Source organism: Ursus americanus, chromosome 18 (genome assembly GCF_024610735.1).
Source record: "Ursus americanus isolate L20-20 chromosome 18, mUrsAme1.1.p, whole genome shotgun sequence".
Taxonomy (NCBI): domain Eukaryota; kingdom Metazoa; phylum Chordata; class Mammalia; order Carnivora; family Ursidae; genus Ursus; species Ursus americanus.
Genome location: NC_142144.1, coordinates 35674998 through 35695918, shown reverse-complemented (window position 1 = coordinate 35695918; position 20921 = coordinate 35674998). Strand labels below are relative to the sequence as shown.

Sequence of the window (20921 nt, the reverse complement as noted above, 5' to 3'; positions counted from 1 at the left end):
CCAGATATCTGTGAACATACAGAGTAACAGTTAACTTTGCTGAGCAAGAACTACATACCAAGCTCAGAACTACATGCACAGCATGTGTTACCTTAATTAACCCCCAGAACAACCCTATGAGGTACTGCTCTTTTCTATACCCAGGATACAAAGACAGAAATGAGGCACAGATGTGGCAAGTAACTTCACGAGGTCAACAGAGCCTACGTTCTTACACCTATGCCACACTGTGCACCCCGGTTCCTAATGCACACCTGAAACCCAGGACAATAGAACACAGGGTGGAAATAGAGAACCCAGCACACAATGGAATCTATGCCACCAGCACCTGAAGGTATGGCCCTGCACCCCCGAAGGTCTAAGCCCACAATATAGCATTAGCAGGGACCAGGTAAGGGCCAATGACTAAACTCTCTGCCTCCGTGTTGGCACAGGCAAGGCTGGAGGAGGCAAAAGAGACAGAACTGGAATAGGAGGAAGTAGAGCCACCCACAGCCAGGGCCCCCATGAGTCTGGAGGTGGCGGAGTGAGATCTCCCAGATCGAAGTAGCCAGCACCTGTCCTGAGCCCCCTCATTCTACCTTGCCCATCTCCGTGTCCCACAACTGTTCCATTCCTTCATCATCCTATCTCCCCTCCCTTCTAGTCTTTGTTCCCCACTTCTCCTTCCCTTCTCAACCCTTCTCCTTACCTCCCACCCTATCTCCTCTCCCCTCTTCTTCCCATCCCCCTCACCTCATCTTCCCTCCCTCCTCTCATTTCCCTCATCCCACCTTTTCTCCATCCTCTTCTTACCCCGCTTCCTTTCCTTACTTCAGAGCTCACACCCCTTTACACCCTAGGATCACCATGGTGAATACTAGAAAGAAGGCAGATAATGGAGAATATGTAGATCTGACCTCAGGACCCCCTAGATCTCTCTCCTGCTCTGCTCTGCTGTGGCCCAGGTACTGATGTTCTCCAAGCCTCAGTGTCTGGTTCTATCCAGACTGCATGAACTCAAGGGTGTCCAAACTGTTTCTGGGAAATGGGAAAGAAAGAGAGGTGAGAGCTTCTGCCCTGGCCCTTCCTTTGTCCTCAAACCTCCCCAAGAACTCCTTCCCCCTCCTCACCCCCGGATAACCCCCTCCCCACCCCCGCTCCCTGTAGCACAGATGGGCCTGGGAGACAGTGACGTGGGCGCCAGGCACCGTGTCTGCTCAAGCGTCGGCTTCCGCTGGCTACCGCCTCCGCAGCCCTGCCTGCTCTGAACAGCGGCGGGGACACTAGGGCTGAGATTTAATGGGGGAGAGAGGGGGATGGGACTGAGATGGGAGTTCTGGGTGTGTTAAGGAAATCATGTGGAGCTGAGATGAAGGGTTAAAGAGGGGAGTTAGGATAGGAGAGATCACACGAGTAGATAACAGATTAAGAATAGGATAAAACAGAAGACTTGGGGGGGGGAGGGGAGGAGATCATACCCAGCCAAGAAGAGGGGAAAGAAAGGGTGGGCTAACATTTGGGAACTCAAGAGGAAAGTAGGATGAAAGATTACAGAGAGGACGTTAATGACAATTGTGGGGGCTGCTGAGGAGGGGCTGCTCACAAGGGAGCTAGGATGAGGGGATTATACAGAGGATGAAAAGGGGACTCACTAAGGGAATGAGGAGACGCTAAACCTGGGGAGAACTACCAGGTTACAAAGGAGAAAGCGGAAGGGTGCTTAAATTCTGCATGTCTATCAGGGTCTGTTTTGTTAGGTCACCTCAGGTCAATTCCGGGTCAAGATAAGGTAAAGCTGAATTAGGTCTGGTCCAGGTCAGTTCACAGCTCCGATGTAAGACAGGTAAGAAGGGGTGACCTTTTGACCCTGGTCGAGGGACTACACCTCGCACAGCACACTACTCTCTCCCCGACCCTCCTAAATGAAAAAAGGAAAGAATGCCCGGAGTCACCGCCAACTGGCAGGCAGTTTTCCTTTAAGGCTGCCTTTGACGTTACACAGGTTCCAGAAGATTCTCCCGGGATTCGAGCGGTGGCCAGTACGTCCCACCTTCTCAAACCCGAGATTGGACTAATATAGTTGCCCCCAGTCTCGGGTCTGAGCCCCACAGACCAACCAATAAAATCAAAGGGCGCGTAGAGTTGCCGCCCTCTGTCCCTTTCACCAATAACACGACGAGCTAGCGAAGAGGTGTGGTTGACTGATCCCAGAGTGCACCAATCAGACCGACACCAATCACTGCCCGGAATGTGTGCGCGTGTGGCCGGGTGACAGGGGCGGAGAATGGGCGGCTATCACCAAGGCACTCGTTGAAGGCTGTCCAATTACAGCGGAGGCTGAGCTGAGTGACGGGCAGGCCGCGCAATGGGCGGCGCGGAGGCGGAGCCGTGGGGGCGGGTTCCCCGGCCCGCTGTCTGCGGCCGGCGGGCAGGCGACTCCTGTCCCGAGTGGAGGCGGCGGAGCTGGAGCCAGGGGAGGGGGCAGCGGCTGTCTGACGGACCGCGGTGGCGCCCGCAGCTCCTCACTGGTGAGGGCACCCAGCCAGGACTCAGGGGTCCCGGGAGCGGGGGCGTCGCGGAGCCAGGGGTCCTGGTGTAGGGGGTGGGGGGAGATTGGGGGGGTGGCGCTGGGACACTGAAGGCCCATCGTTTCTTCTGCCGTGGTGGTGCGGGGACTGGGGTCTGGAAGGTGCTCGATGTCTGCGACCCTCTAACCGGGGGCAGCCAGAGTCTGAGCTGGGGGGAGGGTCGGGCCGGGTCGGATTAGGTTCCGTGGGCGGAGGCGTTTCTGAGCCAGCCCCGCCTGTCAGCGCCGGTGACATCACCGACCACCCTCCCCCGCCCGAGCCCCCTCCCCTCCCTTCCCCTCCGCTCCTCGCCGCGCCTTTTGTCCCGGGCGAGCTCTGCTCTGCCCCGCCCCTCCCCGCCCATCTGCGAGGGAGGAGACTCCGGGTCAGTGACTTCATTGAGTAGGTTCTTGGGGATCGGGGTCGGATCCTCCCCGGAGAGAGAGGCGAGAGGAACTCACTGCCTCTCAGGCCCTCACAATCACACCTACCGCAGGTACACAGGCTGCCACTCGCAAGCACACGCTGGCCACTGCCAGCCTTACAGTCCCACTGCCACACAGCCATTCATACAGACATTGCTGCACCTGAGAGCAGGTGGCCGCTGGACCCTATTCCTTCACTCTCCACACCTGGGGATCAGGTCTAGCTGCTGCTGCACCGGACGGGACTTGCTGGGCAAGTGCCTCTGAGAACCTGAGGAGGTGGCTTCCAGAGCTGCAGCTTTCCAAGCAGGCTCCAGTGGAGCGATCAGAGGTGAGGGGCTGGGCTGGGCATGTTTAAGCGCACAGTGCTCTCCTGCCCATCCCCAGCAGCACCCCCACTACAGGCCCGAGGAGCTTTCCGGAGCTTCCCACACTTCTGGGGAGAAGACTTCTTAGCCAGCTTGATGTTTAAAATTCAGCTGGAGCCCTTAAAACTTCGAGCGTGGACGCTGAATGGGTTTGTAAAGTTCCGGTAAGTCCCTCTGGAGAAGGGCACTCATATCCCCACCACATCAAATTCTCCACATCACATCCCCCTTCATCGCCTATCATATCATCCTCATTTCATCCCCATTACATGTAAGAACCCTCCTTCTACCTCACCCTTACGTTTGAATGAACTGCACCCCTTGTCCTTCATCTCCTATACCAAACCGTTCAGGCATCCATCCATTTTCCACAAACATCTCCAGTATTTCAACTCTCTACATCTCTCTCTTTCAGCCCACTGGTAACCCATTTTCCACCTCAGCCATTTCCGTTTGTCATCCCTTGTCCCCCTCCACCAGTACTTCATTTTCTGTATCAACCATCCCCCTCCCTACACAGGCCTTCTTGCTATTTCTCATTTTTCATTCCTGCCTCTACGTGAACATCCTCTTCATTCTTCTCCATCCAAGGCAGTGCCATGCCATGGGGCTCCTTTGTCATTCCAACACGTGGCTTGTGGGTATGGGGAGGGAGGGAGAGAGGGAGGAAAGGAGGAGGAAAAAGGCAATTCCTGAAAGAGCTTGCCCTGTGTCTGTGGAGACAAGAGAATTGTAGGTCTAGAACGGTTATCAGGTGAGTGCCAGGAAGGAAGCTGGCCTGATGAGGAGGTAATACAGGGACAGCAAGAGGAGGCTGGGAGCATTGGCAAGCGCTTCCACTTGCCCTCTGCCTAGAAGCTGCTGTGGTTCTCTGGGGGCACCCTCTTGGTGGACTAGGGTTCCTTCCCAGTCCTGGGGTGACAGGGAGAAGGTGTGGGCTGAGGCAGAGATGGCAGACCACCCCCAGTTCCCTCTCAGACGGCTTTTACCGTTGCTTCCGAAAATGGCTGCCCACCCCCAGATGCTCTTCTCTCACTCTTCCAACCCCAGCTTCCCCCACCAGGCGTGACATACTGGTAGGGGGAGAAGGGGGAGTACCCGCCTTTATGGAGCCTTCTCTTCGTCAGAGCGAGGTGACTCCCAGAACCATGAGTCAACTCAGCCACCTGCAACAGGCACTGTGGGGGCAGGAACTAGGGCCATTGTCCCTGCCTTCCTGGGGCCTTAAGGCCCCCCCTTACCCATTACAGCCCTCGCTCCTGCCAGGAAACCCTCTATACCTCACTGGAGCAGTCAGAGGCAGAAAAATAGGCCTCAGCTGTGGCTGCCAGTCCAGGACATTGCTAGAAAGACTCTGGTTTTCTGGGCTTTGGTAGGGGTTGGCCAAGCCTCTGAAGGGCTAGAGAATGGCTTCTGGCCATCTCCCCAAATAGCCCAACTACAGGAAAGTCCCCTTCCCTTCCTATCCACCACGTAGGCAGGGGTGAAGGGAGATTAGAGCGGAAGAATGAGAGCCCTGTGTTTCTCCCTCACAAAACAAATGTCCCTGCATCCAGCTTAGAAGGAACTATCAGAAGAGTGTGGACCTGGCCCTGGGCCAGATCCTGAACCACTGGGCAGGTGAGAAGGAGGGACTGGTAGGGAAGGTATTAAGGAAATGGTGATTAGTGCCTAATTGTTCTAACAACTACGGTTAAGAAAGGCCCTATGCCCAGGATGCTTTTGTTCACAAACACTAGTGCTTAGGTGGCACAGACATGTCTTCATACACATTTTGTGTGCAGGCACTGGGAAATGAGTAAAGGGAACTGTTGCCCTGGTTGGAGGAAGGACAGTGTCATCCCCGGCTAATAAGGGAGTTAGAAGCAGCAGTTTCAAAAGGCTGTGAGTCATCCTCTGATCTGAGTCACACGTAAGGCTTAGCATCGTCTGGGGAGCAGGGACAAGGAGGCCTGGGGTCTTCACTAGTGGAAAGGACTCCAGGCACCTACACCCTGACTCAGCCTGGCTGGCCAGGACAGCTGGCTAAAGACCCAGGCCTGTCCCCAGTCCTGGGCCACTGCCCCAACTGCCCTTAGCCCGGGCACCATGCCTGAGGCATGGCGTAAAAGACCACGACACTCAGGTGACCTCACCCAGTACACTGATCTTTGCCAGCTTCTGTGTGTGGGCCTGTCAGTCCATGGTGCCACCTCAGGCGGCAGGGCCTCTCAGGGGTCCTCAGTCTGGCCCAAGGACCTGGGCCTTAGCCTAGCCCCTAGTAGGCCACAGCCCCCAGCTTCCTGCCGGGAAAATCCAGGAGCTGACGAAAGAATGACAGAATGCTAGAATGTCAGAGCTGGACGAGATCATCTAGTCCAAACCTTTCATTTCACTGATGGGAAGACAGAGGCCTACAGAACAGGCATGACCTGCTGAAAGTCACACAGTGAGTCACTTAGGGATTGCAGGATCATCAGGAGCAGGGCTGGGTCAGGAGAGAAGAGGGGCTTCAAGGACTGGCCCTGGGTTTCTTTCAGAAACAAGGAGACAAGTGCTGGTCCAGTGGCTGTGATGGGAAAGGATTATTACAAGATTCTTGGGATCCCATCGGGAGCCAACGAGGATGAGATCAAGAAAGCCTATCGGAAGATGGCCTTGAAGTACCACCCAGACAAGAACAAAGAACCCAATGCTGAGGAGAAGTTTAAGGAGATTGCAGAGGCCTATGATGTGCTGAGTGACCCTAAGAAACGGGGCCTGTACGACCAGTATGGGGAGGAAGGTAAGAGGGCAGTGCTCCAGCCTGCTACTGGACCCCTGTCCTTGTCTGGGGTGCTGGGTGACCCAGTTTTCATAGCAGGCAACTGGAAGCTGAGGAGGGTGTGAGGGAGGCAAATGTCCTCAGCACTGACACCCAGAGGAGAGAAGAGACCACCCACTACCCAGCCTTGGCTTACCATAGTTCTCCCCGCTTCTCTCTGCCCCTCTCTCTCCTCAAATTCAGGCCTTAGAGACATCTGAAGTCAGAACCAGAGGCCTTCCCCCTCCCCTTTTCCCTCCCAGCCTTATTAGTCCAGCCTGAAGTCCCTGCTGCTTCATTGGCTGATAAGGAAGGTTAGGGAAAAGGAGTGTGTGTGGCCTGGCGGTCTGAGGACAGAGCATTTACATTCATCAGCATAAAAGTTTGGCCCTTAAGCAGCCTGGGAATTAACCACTGGAGCTCTGATATAGAGAGATGATTTTCCCTTCCTTGCCCACTTCAAACCAGCAGAATGGAGGGGGAGCTTTGCCTCCCTGAGGAAGTGGCAGGGATCCAAGGATGGAAGGGGAACTGCTGCTGGCATCTTGCCCCCCCCTCCCTGAAGTAGCTGGTGGCCGTGCACAGGGTGGCAGGAAAGGCCCAAATAAAGCCTCTGAGAGGGCGGCCCCTCCCAGTACATCCCACAGGCATGATGTAGCTGCTAATTCTGGGCCTGCCCCTCAGGGCCGCCTGCCACCCGCCAGCCACAGGCACCTGTCAGGCTATATTAAGAGACGTTGCCACAGCCGAGGACTCTGCTTCCTAGGAGGAACTGTCCTTCCTGCCCAACAGCATCTGCCTTCCACATTCTCCTCCTCACTCTCCGCACTCCAGCCTCAAAACTAGATGGGCTAATGATATGTACTGTACCTGCTACAGAGTAGATAGTAGGCAAGTGCTCAAAAGAATGTTCTTGTCCTCTCCTCCTTGCTTGGTGTCCCATGCTAGCCTCTGTGCACCCCAGTCCTCCCAACCCCCTCTCCTCATTCTCCGTGCCACCAGTTCCTTCGGTTTTTCCCTGCTCGCCTACTAGACTTGCCAGCTCCCAGATTCACAGACATCTGCTGGAATCCCCGGTGTTCTCTCAGCTAAGACATTTTTCTCCCTGGGGTAGAGGGGTGGGAGCAGCAGGGGTGGGAAGAGGGAAGCAGTGCACAGACCACGCCACCGTGTGACCTGTCTAGGAATTGCACTCTTTTCTCCACTTGGCCTCACTTTATTAGCTGGAGAGCTACCCAGAAACTTCACCCCTCCTGCATGACCAAGCCTAAGTTGAAGGGCAAAGCTCAGCCCCAAGGCACAGGCATGGGTTCTAATGTCGATCTACATCCCAGGAAGTCTCCAAAGAATGCAACACAACCTTAAGGAGAAACCCAGGGCCTGGGGAAGGAGAAGGAGCCTTGAAAATGTGGGTTATGTTTCTATCTGCCCTGCCTCCTCCCCAACAGCCAGCCAGCAGAACTGTGTACAGAGACTCCCTGCGCAACCCTGGCTGGGGACAAATTGTTCCCAGCTTGAAAAAGGGGGTGGCAGTGGTACAACAGGGATCCCCACAGAGAAGTTTCCCCCCCTGTTGTTACCAGTCCAACCTCCCTCTCACTGAGCTCTGCCAAACTTCTTGAACTCACCTGATAATCAGACCCTCAATAAAAGGAAAGAACATCCCTCCCCAGGGGAGGGATGAAGAGGCAGTTGCCACAAGTCTCTGAACTGCCTGCCACTTGGCCTCTCTAATGAAACCTAAATCTGTCCTTGTGGTCCCAGGAAATAAGAGGCTAATTTAATTTAGGCTTAGACTTCCACAGCCAATTGAAATTCAAGATAAAAAGCCTCAAAGAAAAGAGTCCCTTCCCCTAGCCTGGGCCCCACCCCTGAGTCTACACATTCTAGATCATTTCTGTGTTAACCTCCTCCCTCACTCCTCCCCGCACCCCCACCCCATCACCACCACTACCATCCCCCCATGAAGGCTGCCTCCAGCAATCTGAGATCCTTAGATAGGACCTGACTGGCGAGAGAGCAGCTAAGGCCACTACCCACAATGTGCCAGCGCATTCATGCATTTTGGTTGCTCTGGGGTGTGGGGCTTGGTGTAGAAGTCCAAGAAGCTCTATTCCCATTGTATTCTATATCTGTCCAGTGTGTGAAAGACACCCTGGAGTTGTATAATACCATGAGCTCTGAGTGTAGAAACAAAGCATTTGAAAACTTTCTAGAGAAATAGCTCCTCGGGGCACCTGGGTGGCTCAGTCAGTTAAGCATCTGACTTTGGCTCCAGCCATGATCTCAGGGGTCCTGGGATCAAGCCCCCTCATCCAGCCCCTGTGTGTCCAGCCCCTGTGTCCAGTCCCCCCACCCCACCATAGGACTCCCTGCTCAACAGGGAATCTGCTTGTCCCTCTCCCTCTGCCCCTCCCCCCGCCACGGGTACTTGCTCTCTCTCTCTCTCTCATATAAATAAATAAAATCTTAAAAAAGAAAAGAAAAGAAATAACTCCTCATCTCCAGGCTAATGAGCTTTCCTGCTTTTTTGGGCCCTCCTGATTTCCCATTTGGGTAGGAGTCAGAAAAAAAGGGAATTACACTAGAAGCAGAATGAGAGTGGGCTTCCTCCTAGACTGTATCCCCACCTTATTTGGGACAGTTCACTTACTAGCTTTCTGTATAGTTAAATCCTGTCCAATTGCCTCTTGCTCTGTGTGTCTTTGGAGATAAAGATTTGGGAGTCAGGTATGACTGTAGTGATCGCAGGCCAGCCACTCAAGGCTTTGTGAGACATCTTTGGGTCATGGGGACATGGAAGAGACTACAGGACTGGAAGTCCTATCCTCCAAGTCTACTAGCCTTGGCTTTTCTATCTCCTGGGTAACTCAACCTCTTTGAACCTCATGATGTGCTTTATTATTAAACATATAATTAAGAATAGAAATTAATCTTGTCAGAGACTTTTCTTACTCTATTATGCCAGCCCTCTCTATGAGAGTTAAAGGTGACTTCTTTCTCTAGGCCCATGAACTTGGAGCTAGAGGGCAGGGGCGGAGGTTGGGGTGGGGTCAGGACCAGCCACACTATCCCTAACTTCTCCTCCCTCCAGGCCTGAAGACCGGCGGTGGTTCGTCGGGTGGCTCCAGTGGCTCCTTTCACTACACCTTTCATGGGGATCCCCATGCCACCTTTGCCTCCTTCTTTGGTGGCTCCAACCCCTTCGATATCTTCTTTGCCAGCAGCCGGTCCACTAGACCCTTCAGTGGCTTTGACCCAGATGACATGGATGTGGATGAAGATGAGGATCCATTTGGCGCCTTTGGCCGCTTTGGCTTCAATGGGCTGAGTAGGGGTCCAAGGCGAGCCCCAGAACCACTGTACCCTCGGCGCAAGGTGCAGGACCCACCTGTGGTGCATGAGCTGCGGGTGTCCCTGGAGGAGATCTACCACGGCTCCACCAAGCGCATGAAGATCACACGGCGGCGTCTCAACCCTGATGGGCGAACTGTGCGCACCGAGGACAAGATCCTGCACATTGTCATCAAGCGCGGCTGGAAGGAAGGCACCAAGATCACCTTTCCCAAAGAGGGTGATGCCACACCTGACAACATCCCTGCTGATATCGTCTTTGTGCTCAAAGACAAGCCCCATGCACACTTCCGTCGAGACGGCACCAACGTGCTCTACAGTGCGCTGATTAGCCTTAAGGAGGTAGGGCCTGGATCAGGTGGTGTGTTTGTTGGGGAGGGGAGGAAAAATGGGAACATTTTTACCTCACTTCAATCTTTTCCTCCTTCCCACTCTACCCCACCTTTTCCTCACTCTGTTTCCTCTTCCCCAGGCGCTGTGTGGCTGTACTGTGAACATTCCCACTATCGATGGCCGGGTGATCCCATTACCCTGCAATGATGTCATCAAGCCAGGCACCGTGAAGAGACTCCGTGGGGAGGGCCTTCCCTTCCCCAAAGTGCCCACCCAGCGAGGAGACCTCATTGTCGAGTTCAAAGTTCGCTTCCCAGACAGATTAACACCACAGACACGACAGATCCTTAAGCAGCACCTACCCTGTTCCTAGGCTCTGCCCCAGGCAGCCCAGAGTCTACCACAGCAATACCCCCTACACTCACCCCACCCAATGTGCACCCAGCTTGATGTCCACTGGACACTAGCAACTTTTTCTAAAACGCAAAAAAAAAAAAAAAAAAAAGCCACTGGATTTCAGGAAAATGTTCCTGTCCCTGACCCCTTTCAGAGCTGGGCTGCCTTGGGGAAGTGGGTGGGAGGTGGGGAGAGCTAGCCCAGGTCAGGGGTCAATTTTCATGTCACTAGCTTTGAATCCAGTTCCCACGCCAGTGGCTGGAGAGTGACCTGAGTGCTACTTGAAGATACAGAGATTCCCTGTCTATGCCTGTAAATAGCATGTCCTCTTTCCCCTCTCAGCTTTGCTAATACCTCTCCTCTCCCTGCGCTTCAGCTTCCTCCTACTGGGGGTCGAGGAAGATAGAAAGGACACTGTTTCCCTGCCCCCGCCCCATCCATAGGTCCACAGTGTCTAAGGTTAATGCACACATATTCACGCACACAAAGCACTCACCTAGAGCTATCTGTGCCTCTCCGGAGTTGAGATGGGAAGGGAAGGTCCGTAAGCCATGAACTGGGCCATTGAGCACGAGACACTTTTCATTTGGGGCAGGAAGGTGAACAGGGCCCTTGGCAGCCCCCCTGAGAGCTCCCCTGCCCAGATCCCGCAGAGCTGAAAGTTCTGTCCTCCCTGCTACACTCAGGAGTGTGCAAGGGTGGAGGGAGGGGCAGAGGGCCTACTGTATTAAGGCTAAGAGGTAGGGGGCAGGGTCCACCTCCCAGCCTTCATCAGGAAGGGAAAGGGCTTGGGGGTCAGGTGGCAGCTATTCCCCACCAAGAGATTCAGGGTCACAGGTTTCTCCCCACACCTCTGAACTCAGGGCCTAGCCACCCCCAAATTTCCAAATCCCATTTTTGTGATATGTGAAGCTACTTATTTCTTACCCTTCATGGAGGGAGAATTTCCAGCCCTTTAATGCCTGTGTGACCCCACCCCACTCCCACAGTTGTATAAAGGTCAAATAGTGAAGGAGCTAGGGGAAGACGGCTTCAGCCAGGTCCTGGGGTGGGGTCTTATGGTTTTCTCACTTTGACAAGCCCCTGAATGTTTTTATAGTAGTTTTTTTGTATTTTTTTGTAATGACAGTATTATGGAAAAAAAATAAAGTATTTTAAAAATAAGGCATCTGAGCAGGAGCAATGAACCTGGGATGGGGGCAGGAGTGAAATACCACTCAAGGGCCCTCGTCATCTCTGAGAAATCCAGGCAGTCCTTCAATATAAGGTGACGCGGGCTTCTTCCTTCCTCCAAGCCTAGGCTCCGGGCATTTCTAAAACATATACCCCAAACACAGCGGAGACAGAAGATACCACTCAGCTATTAGAAGACACAAATCTATTTAGAAAGAATAAATATCCTTGGTTATGAGACACAAAGACTATCCTCTTTGAAGGATGTGCTAGCATGAGAACTTGTAGATTTTCTCTACATGGACTGGAATTTTCCTTTGAGAAAAGGAAATGTCCCTCCTAGGAGGGGATGAAGGAAGACTTTCTGGCTAACTAAAAGAGACACATCCCCAAAGACAAAGCCACAAAGGGGCAGTGGAAAGAACGGCTAGAGGTACCTGGCTGGCATCTTTGGCCCGTGCTGGCAGGGCCTGGCTGGGGATGCAGGCTCCCTGGAAGGCATGAACACTGTTGCTGATCCTTAAATCTTACCACTTTCTGGGCATGTCTGTCCTTGTCTCTGAACTACTTATCCTGCTGAGACAACTCTGATCCTCAGGACCTGCATGCTGCCTGCATGATGCACTTGTCACTTTCCTTGGATCTGGGTAAGGAAGAGCCCTGTAGTCGCAGGAATGCCCATCTGTAGGCTATGCCTGGGCCTGGACTTCCTCCTGATGCTGACTTTCTTCCATGCCTGAGCTCCGGATTCTTCAAGATCAAGCCCACAAGAACCATGCCCTTCTAAGCTTCAGTGTCCACAGTGCCATGAAGACATCTCTGCCTTCACCTGGGCCTAGGCTCCATACAGAGGCTAACACCAACTAAGCTTTAACAGAGAAATTCTGCCCTTGCCTTTTCTCTTGGGACAATGCCAATGAAAAAGCTTCTCATCCTTTTGCTAACGTACTTTTGGGAGGAACCTGTTCCTTCCACTGCAGAAACCAAGGGGTCTTGCTCACAAAGGTGTCTGCGAATTTCCTGGCCTGGGCAGGGAGATCCCCAATCCTGCATCCACTACTCCGTGCTTTCCTGTTTTGGGTCCCCTAGGTCATCCCTCTTCACTTGGGGCTAAATTATTGTCCTGGCTCTTTCCTGAGGCCTGAAGCTTTCGGATTCGGGTCGGCTAAGCCAGACTACTTCCCCTGGCTTCAGTGTGTACATGTAAGACCCGGGAAACTGTCGTTATCTCCACTGAGTGCACTCTGGGGATAAGCCTATGAGTCTTTAAAAGCCAGGCTGTCTGAGGCCAGGGGCACTCCCATGAGAAAGCCCTGAACATGGCTCTGCAACTCTGCCTGCAATTTGAGCCTTTCCTGTCTTAGAGGTTGCATGGGGGGATTTGTGGTCCTTTAATGCCTGTGTGACCCCCTACACACACACACACACACACACACACACACACACACACACACACACACACACTGCCCCTGGGCAGTGGGGTCTTAATTCACTTTGAGAAGCCCCTGAATCCTTTTATAGTAGTGTGTGTGTGTGTGTGTGTGTGTGTGTGTGTGTGTGTGTACAATTTCGTAATGACAGTACTATGGCTGTCATCTGCTCATTTGTATGACAGTAACATGTTCTTTAAGGCTTGGCCATCCTGAATCTTGGACAACCATCACCCTTGGTGGTAGGGGCCATTCCTTGGTCACTGGAGCTCCTTGACCACTCAGAGAGCCATTTAGCTTCTGGGCATCTCCCAGCTCACTGACTCTCAGAACATCCTCCAATTGTGACTTAGCAGATGGAATCTTCTTGGACTTCAATATCTCCCTAGACTATCTGACCCTTGAAGGAATCTCTAAATTAATCTCCAATATCCTTTTCCTAAAGTGGAAACTCCAAGAAGAATGCTCCCCTCTGTGGGGATCCCCTCCAGACACTCTTCCTCTGTTCTCTGCCTCTGGGGCAGTGCTCCTCCATGGCTGGAGTCTGTGGGTACACAACTCCACACTTACCCCTTGGGTCATGTTCTGCCATCACTTGGAAGTGACTCTGGACAGCCTCTCTTGTCCCCCATACACTTGCATTCTGCCATGATTTGTCCAGGTTGATGGGCAAAAATTTGTCTGCTTTTCTTGGACTGAGGGTCCTGTGTGAACCATGACCAGCATCTCAGGGCCCTCTGGCTTCCTTGCTCACAGCTGATGGAGCAGGGAAAGAACTATCCAAGGTAGGGACTGAATATTTTGTGATCAGCCAATCCTCTGACCTACACAATGGTTTCTGTCAAAGAGCTAAGCAACCTTGGCTTAGCCATTCCTAAAACATGGGTGGCTGAGAGAGAAAAGTGGACCAGGGAAGAAACCATGATTGGGTCTCTATCAACATAACAGTTTTATGGATTCAAGGACCTGGTGAGGTAAGCTCTACCTCTGCCACACTCAAAACTATGTAACCTTGGCTTCCTCGTGCTTATCTAATGGCTAGATCAAGGAAGGGAAGATACCCTCCAAGAGGTATTCAGGCAGTGTTTCTGATTCATTGAGGGTACCAAATTTCCAGTTTCCAAGCAGCTATAAGACTTCCCAGGAGGGGGCAAATGTATAATTGGCAGCAAGCCATGAACAATACCTATTGGGAACCTATAGGGATACCACTGTTATAGACTTGCCCCAGCTTCCTGTCCAAGTAAACCAATGCATTTTCCAGTTGCTTCCAATCTAGGTTCTCTTTTGAACACATTGATAAGTCATTTTCTGACCAATTCTCTGAGTGACTCAACAAGTCACTTTTTATCTCCTCTACAGAATCAGTCCCCAAAGCCTTCACTAGGTAGCTTCCTGAATTCCTTGATAGGTAACGATTCCTTGATAGGTCTTTTCTAGACTATGCCTCAGACTCTTCTCTTGGTCATTTCCTAACTGGAACTTTGTGGGCCCCTCACATAGAACTTCCTGGATGTCACAATCCAATCTTTCTTAGATCCTTGCTGCTTTGGCTCATAAACACAGAGGGCTATGAAAGTCTACAATTGTTCCTTAGCTGAGATTTGTCTGTTAGTTGCCACAAGGCTTCATCAATACCAGAGACTCTTGGATCCTGCAAGCCAAGACCCACCAGCGTCACATGGACTCTTTCAAAGGTGGTGCACTCTAGTTCCAAATATTATTGCTTATAGGAAATTCTCCAGGAAGAATGGAAACTGGCACATAGGAATGGGTGGCCAGGATATACTGAAAACGATTAAAACACAAATTTTCAAACCACTTCTGTAACAGGTATAAAATTTCATTTGAGGTGAGAGATTGTACCTCATGCTGGGTTCTAGGAAAGGATACCCCAGAGATCCTAATCTGAGCTGGAAAAGAAGGTAGTAGTAGTGGGGGCAAGGGTTGAAGTTTGGCCTGAGGTAGGGGCTGGTAATGAAGAAGGGTTCAGGGCTGGGGAAGAACTGGGGAACATTTAGCCTGAATTTAAACTGAAGGATGGAGGAGTGGGCATTAGAAATTATACTGCAGGGGTGCCTGGGTAGCTCAGTTGGTTGAACATCTGGTTCTTGGCTTCGGCTCAAGTCATGATCTCAGGGTCATGGGATGGGGCCCCACACTGGGCTCCACACTCAGCATGTAGCCCACTTATCCCTCTCCCTCTGCTCCTCGCTCTCTTTTTCTCTATCTCAAATAAAATCTTTAAAAAAGAAAGAAAGAAATTAAACTGCATAAAACAAAGGGAGACTCCAGTGAGGAACAACCACCAGAAACCAGCACAGTAACCACAAGGGACTCACTGTGCAGAGAGAGGAGCCCTAAGAAAGCTGCCTCCATCTATGCTGCAATGGTCTCCCCAAGTTTGGCAATGTGGGAGCTGTTGAAAACTGTGCAGTTGCTCTTGTTTATCTTCAGTGTTCCACATGGTTGGGAGCCTATGGTATCCTGGATGTCAGCGAGTGACTCAAAAATAGTCTCAGAAAGGGGCGCCTGGGTGGCACAGCGGTTAAGCGTCTGCCTTCGGCTCAGGGCGTGATCCCGGCGTTATGGGATTGAGCCCCACATCAGGCTCTTCTGCTATGAGCCTGCTTCTTCCTCTCCCACTCCCCCTGCTTGTGTTCCCTCTCTCGCTGGCTGTCTCTATCTCTGTCGAATGAATAAATAAAATCTTTAAAAAAAAAATAGTCTCAGAAGAATATAAACACGTATTCCCTCAGCAAAAACTAGGAAACTCATTGGTTCCAATAATTTTAATGAAACCTCTGTCCAATCATTAACTGACCACTAAGCTAACGAAGCAGAGACTTGAGTGGCTACACACAAAAAAGAATATAGACTTGAAGAATTAGTTTAGAAGAGTCACTATGCAAACAACAAACTCTGGAGAGAATCTGATTCCTAGACTTGCCACGTTGTATTATTTAAAAATGTCCCAATTTTCAACAAAAACTACAAAACATGCAAAGAAACAAAAAAAGTTTGGCCCGTACACATACACAAGGGAAAAAGCAGCAATTAATAAATAGTGACCCCCAAGGAAGCCCAGACATTGAACTTACTAGACAAAGACTTCACCTGTTCAAAATAAGTTCAAAGTAAAGAAAACTATGTCTAAAAAAACTAACGGAAAGTATGAAAACAATGACTTGCCAAATATGTATTATCGATAAAGAGATAGAAATTACTTTAAAAAATATAACCAAATAGAAATTCTGGAGTTAAAAAGTACAATAACTGAAATGAAAATTTCAATAAAAGTTCAAGAGCAAATCTGAGAAGATAGAAGAAAAAAGTCAATGAATTTAAAGATAAGTTAATTGAGATTATGCAATGTGAGGAGCAGGGAAAAAAATGAAGAAAATGAACAGAGCCTAGGAGACCTGTGGGAAACCACGAAGAATAACAATATACAAATAATAGGAATCCCAGAAAGAAGGGAGAGGAAGGGGCAGAAATAATATCTGGAAAAACAATGCCCCCAAACCACCCATGCTGACTGAAAGACTAGTCTACACATCCAAGAAGCTCAACAAATTCCAAACAGGACAAACACAAAGAGATCCACACTTACACACATCATCATCAAATTGTCCAAAGACAAAACAAAAAGGGAATCTTGAAAGAGGCAAGTGAAAAGTGAGTCATCACGCACAAAGGATCCTCAAGATTTAACAACTGATTTCTCATCAGAAGCTCTGCAGGCCAGAAGGGCTTGAATGACATACTCAAGTTTTGAAAGAAAAATTCTATACTCACAAAAACTATTCAACAAAAATGAAAGAGAAATCAAGACCAGATAAACAAAAACTGAGAATCCATTGCTAGCAAATCTTCCCTACAAAAAACAGTAATGGGAGTCCTTCAGGCTAAAATAAAGGAAACTAAAATAGTAACTCAAATCCACATAAAGAAATAAAGAGCACTGGTAAAAGTAACTACAAAGGAAAATATAAAAGATAGTATAAATGCATATTTAAAACTGTTCTTCTTCTGATTTAAAAGATGCCTGCATAAAGCAATACTAATAAGTCTGTGTTGATGAATGTATAATTCAACACAATGTATAAAGATTTAATTTGTATGCCTGTGAGAGCACAAAGGACAGAAAAGAAAATGAAACTAAACAGGAGCAACGTTTACAGGAGTAAACCATTAGGAGCAAACCAGATTGTCATAAATTAAGATTTATTAAGATAAAGATAAGATAAAATAAGATAAAGATAAGATTTATTAGGATAAATTAACTAATATAAATTATGATAATTATAATGCCCACGGCAACTACTAAGAAAACAATTCAAGGGGCTCCTCGGTGGCTCAGTGGGTTAAGTGTCTGCCTTCAGCTCAGGTCATGATCCCAGGGTCCTGGAATCAAGTCCCGCATTGGGCTCCCTGCTCAGCAGGGAGTCTGCTTCTCCCTCTGCCCCTCCCCCTGCTTGTGCTCTCTGTCAAATAAATAAAGAAAATCTTTAAAAAAATTTTTTTTAAAGAAAGCAATTCAAAAATGTAGCAAAAGAAACAACAAGGTCATTAAAATGGCATACCAGAAAATATCAACTTAACAAAAAAGGAGACAATAATGGAGCAACTGGGAAACAAAAAAAGACATAAGATCTATAAAATACCGACAGCAAAATTGTAGACATAAATCCTAGTATCAGTAACTACATTAAATATGAGTGAATTAAACTCTCCAATTAAAAGGCAAACACTGGAAAAATAGATTTAAAAATACATGATCCAACTATATGATGTCTACAAGAGACACATTTTTGCATTTAAAGACACAAGCTAAATGTAAAATGATGGAAAAGGATATATCATGCAAGCCATAATAAAAAGAAAGCTATAAAACAGCTATACTAGTATCAGACAAAATAGACTTTAAAAGAAAAATTGTTGGGATGCCTGGTTGGCTCAGTCAGTTGACTGTTGGACACTTGATTTCGGCTCAGGTCATGATCTCAGGGTCATGGTACTAAGCCCCATGTCGGGCTCTGTGCTCAGTGAGGAGTCTGCTTCTCTCACTCTCTCCCTCTGCCCCTCCCCACACACATGTGCACACTCTCTCTCAAATAAATAAATCTTTATTTTTATTTTTTTTTTTAAAGATTTTATTCATTTATTCGACAGAGATAGAGACAGCCAGCGAGAGAGGGAACACAAGCAGGGGGAGTGGGAGAGGAAGAAGCAGGCTCCCAGCGGAGGAGCCTGATGTGGGGCTCGATCCCATAACGCTGGGATCATGCCCTGAGCCAAAGGCAGACGCTCAACCGCTGTGCCACCCAGGCGCCCCTCAAATAAATAAATCTTTAAAAAATACTAAATAAAAGAAAAATTGTTACAAGAGACAAAAAGGGACATTTTATAATGATAAAAATCAATCCATTAAAAAGACATAACAATTATAAACATATATGTATCTAACAAAGAGCCTCACACACATAAAGCAAAAAATGACATAACTGAAGGGAGAAATAGACAATTCATCAAAAAATAATTGGAAATTTCAATACTCCACTCAATAATTATAAAAACAACTATGCCAAAGATTAACAAGAAAATAGAAGACTTGAAAAATGGTATAAATCAACTAGACCTAACAGACATTTACAAAGCATTCCATTCAATTAATAGCAAGATACACATTCTTTTCGAGTACACATGAAACATTCTCCAAGTTAGAGCATAGGTTAAGCCTTAAAACAAGTATCAATAAGCTTAATAGAGATGAAATCATAAATATGTTCTTTGATCACAACAGAATGAAAGAAATCAATATGAAAAGGGAATTTGGGAAAATTGTAAATATGTAGAAATTAAACAACACACACCTAAATAACCAATGTATCAAAGAAAAAAATCACAAGGGAAATTAGAAAATACTTAGAGGCTAATGAAAAAAAATATCAAAAATTATGGGATGCAATGAAAGCAGTGCTCAGAGGGAAATTTATAACTGTAAATACCCACATTAAAAAAAACTTCAAATCAACAACCTGACTTTGTATCTTAGAAGCTAGATAAAGAAGAGGAAAGTAAACCCAAAGCAAGTGGAAGGAAGAAAATAATAAAGAATAGATCAGAAATAAATAAAACAAAGTATAGAAAACAATATAAAAAAATCAAACTAATGGTTGTTTGAAAAGATGAAAAAATACGAATCTATAGTAAGATGGTAAGAAAAACAGAGAGAAGACTCAGATTACTAAAATCAGAAGTGAAAGTGGGGACAGTAGTACCAACCTTACAGCAATAAAAAGTATTAGAATACTATGAACAACTGTACATCAACAAATTAGATAACCTTAGAAGAAAGGGACAAATTCCTTGAAATACACTGTGATAGTTACTTTCACATGTCAGCATGACTAAGCCATGGGGTGCCCCGATATATGATCACACATTATTCTGGGAGTTTTGGATTTTTTATTATTTTTTAAATTTTTTAAAAAAATTTTATTCTGGGAGTATTTTCTTTTTCTTTTTGAGGATTATCTTAAAATACTTTATCTATTTTGGAGAGAGAACATGAGTGGGGAGGGGCAGAAAGGGAGGGAGACGAGAGGGAGAAAGAATCTGAAGCAGACTCCACACTGAGTGCAGAGCCTCACACAGGGCTCAATTCTACCACATGAGATCATGACCTGAGCTGAAATTAAAAGTCGGATACTCAACCAACCGAACCATCCAGGCATCCCATTGAGGATGTTTTTTCGGATGAAATTAATATTTAAGCAGTGGACTGAGTAAAGTAGATTTCCTTACCTAATGGTGGGCAGGCCTCATCCAATCAATTGAAGGTCTGAATAGAATGAAAAGGCTCACCCTGCCCAAGCGAGAGAGGTCTTCCTGCCTAAAAGCCCTTGAGCTGGAACACCAGCTTTTCTCCTGCCTTCAGACTTGAACTGAAACATCAGCTATTCCTGGGTCTCAAATCTGCCAGCCTTGGGACTATAACTACATCATTGACATTCCTGGTTCTCTGGTCTTTTGACTTAAACTGGAACTAAAAAAATCAGCTCTCCTGGGTCTCTAGCTTGCCAACTCACTCTGCAGATCTTGGGATTTGCCAGCCTCCATAATTGTGTGAGCCAATTCCTTATAATAAATAATATATGTATGTGTGTATACATATATACATATATATGTATATGAATATGTATCCTATTGGTTCTGTTTTTCTGGAGAACCCTGACTAATACACACACGTTACCTAAACTGTCTAAAACAAACAAACAAAAAAAACAACCCACAGAAATCTCAAAAGACCTATAACAAGTAAAGAGATTGAATCAGTAATCAAAAACCTTCCAACAAAGAAGACATAGAGATGGCCAGCAGACACATGAAAAGATGCTCAACATCACTAATCATCAGGGAAATGCAAATTAAAACCACAATGACATATCACTTCACAACGGTCAGAATGGCTAAAAGTCAAAAACACAAGAAAAAGCAGTTGTTGGCAAGGATGTGGAGAAAAAGAAACCCTTGTTCAGCCACTGTGGAAAACAATGTGGAGGTTCCTCAAAAAATTGAAACTAGAAATACCATATGATTCAATAATTCCACTACTTGGGGGGGGAGCGATGCCTGGATGGCTCAGTTGGTTAGACGGCTGCCTTTGTCTCTGGTCATGATCCTGCAGTCTCAGGATCGAGTCCTGCATAGGGCTCCCTGCTCAGCGGGGAGTCTGCTTCTTCCTCTGACCCTCCCCCCTCTCATGCACGTGCTCTCTCTCTCTCTCTCTCAAATAAAGAAATAAAATCTTAAAAAAAAATTCCACTACTGAAAATACTAATTCAAAAATATATATGCATCCCTATGTTTACTGAAGCATTATTTACAATAGCCAAGATATGGAAGTGACCCAAGTGTCCATCCACAGATGACTGGATAAAGAAGATGTGGTATGTATATATATAATAGAATATTACTCAGCCAAAGAACATTTGCAACAACATGGATGGACCTAGAGGATATAATGCTAAGTGAAATAAGTTGGTCAGAGAAAAACAAAACTTATATGTGGAATTCTTAAAATAAAATAATTTATTATTTGAGAG

The 20921-nt window shown here is 48.0% G+C and overlaps 1 protein-coding gene across 1 annotated transcript; it reads left to right on the top strand.

Moving 5' to 3' along the window:
* The first annotated feature begins 2347 nt into the window (after positions 1 to 2347).
* Positions 2348 to 14631, top strand: DNAJB5 (DnaJ heat shock protein family (Hsp40) member B5). Its single transcript, XM_045780642.2, has 5 exons — positions 2348 to 2510; positions 3362 to 3506; positions 5862 to 6106; positions 9219 to 9820; positions 9951 to 14631. The coding sequence occupies exons 1-5, from the start codon at positions 2348 to 2350 to the stop codon at positions 10182 to 10184; spliced, it is 1389 nt and encodes a 462-aa protein (XP_045636598.2). The 3' UTR covers positions 10185 to 14631.
* Positions 14632 to 20921: the final 6290 nt, after the last annotated feature.

Bases quoted from the DNA above. Each gene is read 5' to 3' on its own strand.
- DNAJB5 (XM_045780642.2), top strand. From the start codon at position 2,348: ATGGGCGGCGCGGAGGCGGAGCCGTGGGGGCGGGTTCCCCGGCCCGCT. The intron at 3,507-5,861 runs GTAAGTCCCTCT...GGTTTCTTTCAG, and splicing joins AATGGGTTTGTAAAGTTCCG to AAACAAGGAGACAAGTGCTG. The intron at 9,821-9,950 runs GTAGGGCCTGGA...CCTCTTCCCCAG, and splicing joins CGCTGATTAGCCTTAAGGAG to GCGCTGTGTGGCTGTACTGT.